Genomic DNA, 8,215 nt, shown 5'->3' with positions numbered 1-8,215 from the left:
GAATGCCCCACCAAATAGATGGGGAAGCTGAGGCCCCAAGCAGCAGAACTATGGAATGCAGCTGTGGAAGGCCCCTCCAACATTCTTATTGAATTCCCATTTGAAGTTCAGCTCTCCTCTGGAAGACTGCTAAGACATTTCTGGTGATGGGTAGCCCATTACTTTATGAGGCTGCCTCTTCTATTGTGGAACAACTTTGACGCTGAAAAAACCCTTTTCTCTAATGAGCTGAAGTCAGACTCTCTGGATTCTCTACCTCCTGGGTCTGCTTCTGCTTCCTGGCACCTCCACCTGTAACACCTCTCCCTTCATTGTCCCCCTGCCTTCCCCACCGTGTCTCCTACCTGGCCACTCCTGGGAGGCTGGCGATAGGCTGTACGTCATCAGGAACATCCCTGCAAGAGTGGGGGTGAGCTATGGATTGGTAGCGGTGGGAAGGGCCAGTGGTGAGAGAGTGACTGGTGGGGGAAGGTTTTGGGGAGCTGGGAAGGAATATGGAAGTAGAGATGGTGGGAAGAGAATGGGGGTCCAGTGTCTGGTTCCCCTGTCTAGCCAAGCCCAGGGTCTGAAATAATAGGAACAACAACAACAACAACAACAAAACAGTGAATGATAAGAGCAACTATACTGAGTAATCATAGAAAGCAGTAAAGTGGTTAAAAAATTGGACTCTGAAGCCACAAGGTCTTCACTTGCTATCATAGCCACTTACAGACTGGGTGACCTTGGCTAAGTCACACCATCTCTTTGAGCCTCAGGCCCTTTACCTATATCCTGGGTGGATCCATTCATTCAGTCAACAAATATTTATTGAGCACTTATTATATGCCAGGTACTGTGTTAGGCTCTGGCGATACAACAGTGAACAACACAGACAAAAATCCCTGCCCTTGTGGAGATGACATTCTAGGGGATAATGTCCACAGCTTTCTTATACAGATGCTGTCAGGACTGAATGAGATAATAGATGGAGGTGCTTAGCATAGCGCCTAGTACACAATAAGTGCTCAACAGACGTCAGCCATTGCTATTATTAATAGTCATGACTGCCATCTCTTACATGTACATAGCAGTTTATAACCTGACATCTTCTCAGCTTTCATCTTATTGTAAAAGCTCAGGATGGCAGGTAAGGGTTATTCTTGTTTTCTTAATGAGAAGATCGTGTTCTTTTCAGATTTGTTTTGTTCCTAAGATGGCTGTCCTTAACCTAGCAGGCCACTTCCAATACCTTGAGCTCCAAGCCAATAGCTCACTTTATCTCCCCAAATAACAGACGCCTGCTTCAGTCACATACACACCCACTGACCCACCCCCGCATCAGAGAGCTGGCTCATTCTGGGGACTCACGTGACAAAGATAGGGTAGATGAGGTTGGAGGCATGGAGGGTGGTGGCAGCTGCCTGCCAGGTCCGAAGCAGTGGGTGGAAGTAGCCGCTGTGCAGAACCGACTGGGGCTGCATGGTGGGCAGTGGAGGCGCAGGACAGCCAGCTAGCTGGTTGTAACTGAGGGCTCCCGAAGTATCTGCTGTGTGCTCAGCTCTGTGGGGGCAATGAGAGACACGTGAGACATGGTCCTTGTCCCCAGGAGGTGGTCGTATACCCCCAGGCTCTTCGAGATTCCTGCCTCCCCTGCGCTCTACCCGAGTACCCTTTTGAGTGTGGGTCACCAATCCCTGCCACTCTGTAAGTGGAGAACTGAAAGCAGGCCTTAAGAAACTTTCATAGCAATTTGAACCTGATAATATAAAATTTAGGTTTGTACTTGATATGATCTCTCTTTTTCATTTCAAATAACATTTTTCTAGTAATTAATGTTTATTTTATTTTATCAAAGAATCAATCTGTGATGGACTGGAAATCAGAATGAGAAACACTGATCTAGCTAACATTTAAACTTTGTTTATTCCATGAAAAATGTCTATGTGCTTGGCAGAAATTTTAGATAAGCCAAAAGAGAAAAATCTCCTGTAATTCTACCTCTAGAGAAAAGCACTGTTAACCCCTTGGTATATGGACTTCTTGTCAGGCAAGACACACACTGAGAGGATTAAATACCACCATACCTGGCAGACAGACAGACAGATGCCCTGAGGAGTAGCCACTGATATAGTCTTTTCCATCCCTAGAGCCTCCTGCTGTTCCCCAAACACAAGCCATGTTTGGCCGGCTTCTGGCTCTGCACACCATGTTCCTTTATCTAGAGGGCTGTGCTTTCTCTGCAACCTCCCCACCCCAAATCCTATCTGGTTCTCCACAAGGCACCCCCGACTTCCCTCTCCCACTAAAGCTTCTCTTCTTGCCCAGATCACATTCTCTCTTATATAACAGTTCTTTGTGGATCCACCTTATCTCATTCCAGTAGACTGAGCTTTTTGCAGGGCAGGGTCCATAGTGAGTTCGTTTTTGCTCACTGCCCCCAAACACTCTGCCACATAGTAAATATTTAATTACAAGAAATACTAGACAGTATTCCCTAAATGCCAGATAAGTAAGGGATATAAGACAGAAGAAAGCTGGGGCATTATCATTTGTTTCTTGAGCACCTACTGTGTGCCAGGCCACACAGGACATTGGCACACATTACTCATCAAGTTGGCACTACAGTCCTGGGAGGGAGGGCTGACTGAGTGCACCTAGGAAAGGCGGAGCCTACCAAAAGAGAGTCGTGCGTTCCAATGTGAGTCTGGAGGTCAGAAGGAGCTTGTTGAAAGATGAGGACTTGAACTTGGTTTTGCAGGAGGAGTGGATTCAGCTAGGCAGTGAAAAGGGGGTGAACATTTCCTCAGCAAAGGAAGAAAGGAGTAAAGGTGGGGAAGGGGGGATGGTCGTAGACTCTTCTCAGGACCTGAGGAGGTAATCGAGCCAAGTGTGGAGGGGAGAGGATGAGAGGGGGCCAAGCTGAGGACAGGGAAGATTTCTGACTAGTGAGTGTGGGAGTGGTCAGAGCCAGGCTCTTGGAAGAAAATTCTCACAGCCTGAGTACAGCAGATTGGAAGAGAGAAGCATAGAGGCTGTGGGGTCAGAGGGGCGGAGAAGGAAGGGCCATCATAAGGCTGCCAAGAGGCAGTCTCTTGGGGTGGATGCTCGAAGTTTGTTTGACCTGGAGGGCGATGGAGACAGGGACAAGGCAGGAAGGGGGCAGCGGGGAGCAGAGCTCCATTTCAGACACTTCCTTTTGGAGGTGTGTATAGATGTTGATGTGAACAAAACCGACTCCATCTTTGTCTGCCTGCTTGTTTTTCCATGCTGAGAACTCTGACCTAACTAGTCTCAGCCAGTACCAAAGTCTCAGTTAATGATTAGCTGTGTCCTGTAAGCTTACACAATTTAACCTTAAAGATTCCTGTTAGTAAACGGCCAGAATGGCATAGCAACCGAGATAAATATCAAACTAGTGTTGGCATCAATTCTAAACAATTATCCATTATAAGACCACTTGTCTTATACTGCATTCCTGTCTTGTACTGCATTCTTTGTCCCCTTGTCTTGTCAATCATTAGTAGTTCAGCTATACTATAAGATATTTACTGTAACAACTACCTAGCAGCTGAGAATAATCTGTGTAGGCTGCTGCTGGGTCCTCTATTCTACTCCAATCTAATCTTCCTGTAAGTAAATTACCCTGTAATAAATTCTGTTATTCAATGGACTTGCCTGCTTCGTTTTTCAGTCTTAAGACACCTTTACAGTTCATTGGTCACTATATCTCTACTCTACCTTCAAACAAGGTGCCTAGGGGAATATCCGTTAACTGAGTAGGTTAAAAAAAAAAAAAAAAAGAGCCACCAATCTCTCCTGTGTAAATGGAACCTCAAAGTCCAGAGAGGTAGGAACTTACCCAAGATCACACACTCCCTGGGCCTGGGGGTGGGTCCTTTAGTACACTGATGATGGCTGCCTTCTAGGCACCTTTAGCTCCCTCCCAATCAGCTCTGGGGCCTATTTTATCGGATCCTCTTCCCTGGCAGGGCTGGGGTTATCTGGAGCCACACAGGAACCCACCCTACCACCCCGCCCTTGAGCCAGCCACATCATGACACAGGAGTAAGCCAAGCCTTCCCAAAGATACCCCAACCCCCAAATGAGCAATCATTCGACAGTTACAAAGTTCTGAGTGCTCATTTTGTGTAAGATTTTACTCTCAGGTCTGCCAAGGATTGGCCTAAAACAGAGAGGTTAAATCACTTGCCCAAGACTACACAGCTAGTTAGTAATCGAACTAAAATTTGAATTTGTTCTAGATAATGAGTGCAGGGTTTTGTTTACTATACTCCATAGTACTGGTAAAGACTTGACTGAGTAGGTGTCTCTATTCCTCTATTATCTTTGCCTTGGAGGCTAGAGAGATGGAGGAAACAAGAGAAAATATACCATGTGTGTCATGTGCTGGGCATTGGACTAGGTACTTTATATATACTGTATACATTATTTCATTTAATTGCAGAGAATCATTCTAACTTTTAGCGATGAGGAAATGGAGGCTCAGAGAGGTTAAGTGACTTGCTCAACGTCATTCTGAAGTCAAGTCAGATTGGTCTACACATCTCTGATTCAATTTTCAGAGAACAACATTTGTAGTAGGTCCTTGGCTTCTGGAATCCAAAGCTGCATTCCACTGTCCTTAGCTCTGCATCTCCTTTAGAAGGCTGAGGAAGCAAAAACCTTCTGTTTATCAGAAGCAACAGGGCAGGGCTGCCTAGGAGCTTTGCAGTCTGAATTTTATCCCAGGGAGACTGGAGGTTGGGGGTGGGGGACAAGGGAGGAGGGAGGCCTCACTAGGGCAGTTCCACTTTAAACTGTTTTTTTTTTTTTTTTTAAATTTTAGGGTTCACAGAGAGATTAGATTTGAGAAATGAGTGTCAGTAATGAAAAAATTAAAAAGTTGAAAATCACCAATCCTGTTTATATCTTACATTCTGATGTGGAAAATTGGGTGCAGAGAGGTGACAGGACTTGTCTGACATCACACAGCAAGTCAGGTACAAAGCTGGGCTTGACCATAGGGTCTTCTGGCTTCTAGCCCAGTGCCCTGTGACCTATACCATACACGGCCATTCTAGTACAACAGGTGCTTAATATCCGTGAAGTAGAAAAACACCCGACCAACAGAGTTGTATCTCTGTTTGCAGAGCCAAAGCCAGGTGGAGGTTTGGATTTCCAAAAAGTTCTTCAAAGGTTGGGAGATTTTCACACACTTGGGAGGGCACTTCTCCCAAATCAAAGGAGCTTGCAACCCACAGCTTAAATCCTATTATACTACACTGAGATCAAGAGCAAGTCACCAGGGGACCCAGCGCCTACGGTTGCCCACATTAGAACAGGTTAGCTTAACTGGAAGGCAGTATACAGTGGTGCAGAAAGAACCATGTTTCAGGGTCAAACAGCCCCAGGTCTGTGCTCTGTGCACACCTTTGAGTAAGGTTACTGCCTTTGAAAGTCTTCATTTTGTAATCTATAAAATGGGAGTAATACTATCAAACTAGCAAAACTGCAGAGAAGATTAGATAGGGAAGAGGTACGTGCCTAGCTGCACGGTAAACATGTAGCTACTTTTATATTAAAACTAAGCTAAAACTAGGTCTCTTGGCGTGCTCCTGGCGTGCCATCATAGCTGTGCCTTCTGCACCACATCCAGAAGGGTGAACTTTCACCAAACCTGTGTAGACCACAAGGTCTTCCAAAATATCCAAGGATGGTGTGTGTGTGTGTGGGGGGGGGTCCCCTGCCTTCCAGCAGCTTATGTGGGAAGAAGAGAAATAATCTGCACACACATGCTATAGTAGAGGGGTGGACCAGGTCTCTGGAAGTCAAGGATGGCTTCATGGAAGAGGGGACATTGAGGGATAAGTAGCTTTTCATACTGATTGAAGGTAGTCTCCTTCCTTCGAAGGTAATCTCCTCCCTTCGAAGGCAACTTCCCCAACCTGAGAGTAACCCGTTGGACCCCGAGAGCTGCCACCAGCAGGGGCTGAGAAAGAGCTGCAGCACCAGAACTCTCCATGTTATTCTCGGTTGAGGATACCAGAGGCTGTGGTCTTGGCACAGAGGGGTGGGAGCTGTTGCCAGCTTGGCAAGCTCTGCCATTAGTTGGGGAGTAGGCAGTCAGGAGGGCCAGCTAGGTAGGAGGTGGCCAGGGCTGAGAAATCCAAAGCCCCAGAGGGGCGTAGAACAGCAGCTGTCATGCAGTACTGAAAAGGAACCAACTTGTTTATTCAACCCTCATTTCCTGAATCTCTACTCTGGACCTGCCCAGTGCTACATACAGGAATTAAAAAGAGGAGTGAGACCTAGGCCTTGACCTAGGGCTTTGAAGAACCCAGTCTCCTCTGAGCTTAGCTATTTGGAGCTATGAGGAGAATTTGCAGGTCCATAGACTCCTAAAACTTCTTGGCTAAGAGGATCTTTAAAATTTGTTGATTACATCATTGAAATGATGGTGAAACTGGGCTCATAGAAGAACAGACACAGGCTTAAAATCACCCAAGGGGTCAGTGGCAGATCTAGGACTAGAATTCTGGACTCCAGCAGCCCAGTTCTCAATGCCCACTATTACCCCTTGATACTTTAAGTATAGATTTCAAAGCTCACAGCAGAGTTGGGTTGTGGAGAGCTCTGGGTGAAGGGGTTGGGGGAGAGAAGTAAATAGATTGGTGACTTTGGACGAGGCTGCAGCTGGCAGCGTAATGGTAAAGTGCGTGGGTTTTGGAGTCTGTACACATGGGTTCAAATCTTAGTTCTGTCACTTTCCAGCTGTGTGACTTCAGTTTCCTCATCTGGTAAATGAGGATTCGAACCGCCTTCAATGGGCTGTTAAGACTGAATGGGCCAATGACTAACGTACGTACAAGCATAGCACAAAGCGACTGTTATTATTTCCACCTCCCTCCTACATCAGCGATGGCACTGCGCGCTCTGCATTTATATAGAGACTCCACCAGCAGTCTCCAAGGGAGTGGACCTCAGAGAGGAAACGCAGAACACGGACCGAGACCCCCAAAGGCTACGGCCACGCGGAGACCCCAACCCCTGCTGCGGCACGACAATCTACCTCTAAGAAACCAAACACGGGCCCCACAGGACGGGTCCCCCGCTGCACTGCCAGCGTTTCAGGTGCACAGCACAATTTAGGTCTGGAGAAGCTGGATTCTTGGTGCTAAAGCCCCCACCTCCAAGTCCGCCATCTCCCCGAGTCCGGACCCCGCTCACCTGCCTCCCTAAGAGCGCCGAAGAGACGGTCCCGATACCGCTGTCGCGCACTCCCCGGGCCCACGTGGGGGCGGGGCGGCTCTCCCGGAAACAGGCCCCTCCCCCACCAACGTGCAGGCCACGCCCCCTGAAGCACTTTGCGGGCGGGCTGGTCCTCTCCAGCCGCGGCCTCGCACACGCACGTCAGGCGTGAGGCCTGGCCAATCGAGTGTGCCGAAGGGCTGGAGAGCCCGCCCCTCCCCACGCTAGTGCCCGCGTATGGGTGGGGAAAGCCCGAAGGAGCCCACGTGAGGGGCACCAGAGAGGCGCAGGGGATCCTACGAGTGAACCCGTCTTGCAGTCCTCTTCCCAGTCTAGCTCATACTTGGTGTTGGTTAATTATTTCTTGAAAGAATAATTGGACGTCAAAGACGTTAAAACAACACCGTAATGCCTAACATAATAGCTAAGTCCATTTTTGCAGACCGAGCATTTTAAAGTTGAGTTCAGCAGCAGGCTGCCTTCCAAGTTTTCAGAGAGAATTTATTCCAGTGTAATTGCGCAGGGTTTACTCTGTGCCATGTTTTGGGAGATGTGATGTGAATGACAGGGGTACTTTGGGCATCAGACCTATGATGGTTACAATGGGAGATCTAACCGGAGGGCTGGGGCAGAGTATGTGCAGGGGCAACAGGAACCTACTGAGGCTTTTGGGGCTTGGGTGAACTGGTAGAACTGGGTGGGTAGTATGGGTCCGGATCAATGCCCTAGCAATGGAATGCCTTTATAAAGGTGAATAAGAGATTATTGAAAAGTTGACTTTAAACTGTAGAGGATGCCAGTGAATTGTACACTTATTCTCAGATTTGCTTTTCAAAATCTGTAACCGAAACCTGTTTTATACCTCTTTATTATTCCAAGTTAAAGAGGTAGAGAGACTTAATACTATGGAAATATGACACTGCTTAGTTTCCAGCTACTGGAGTTCTGATCTATGTTTAAATAACAAAGGTGGTGGGAAGGAATG

At 47.4% G+C, this 8,215-nt stretch overlaps 1 protein-coding gene across 1 annotated transcript in view; it reads right to left on the bottom strand.

Annotated features, from left to right (window-relative positions):
• Positions 1-7,356, bottom strand: part of ALAD (aminolevulinate dehydratase) — a 10,361-nt gene extending 3,005 nt beyond the window's left edge. Inside the window, exons 1-3 of the mRNA XM_006917113.3 lie at positions 7,210-7,356; positions 1,351-1,542; positions 345-395 (exon numbers count right to left, since the gene is read on the bottom strand). Of these exons, the coding sequence (XP_006917175.1) occupies positions 345-395; positions 1,351-1,463 (164 nt within the window). The 5' untranslated portion in view covers positions 1,464-1,542; positions 7,210-7,356. The remainder of the gene's footprint in view (positions 1-344; positions 396-1,350; positions 1,543-7,209) is intronic.
• Positions 7,357-8,215: the final 859 nt, after the last annotated feature.

This window comes from Pteropus alecto, unplaced genomic scaffold (genome assembly GCF_000325575.1).
Source record: "Pteropus alecto unplaced genomic scaffold, ASM32557v1 scaffold226, whole genome shotgun sequence".
Classification (NCBI taxonomy): Eukaryota; Metazoa; Chordata; class Mammalia; order Chiroptera; family Pteropodidae; genus Pteropus; species Pteropus alecto.
This window is presented reverse-complemented; position numbering and strand designations above follow the sequence as displayed.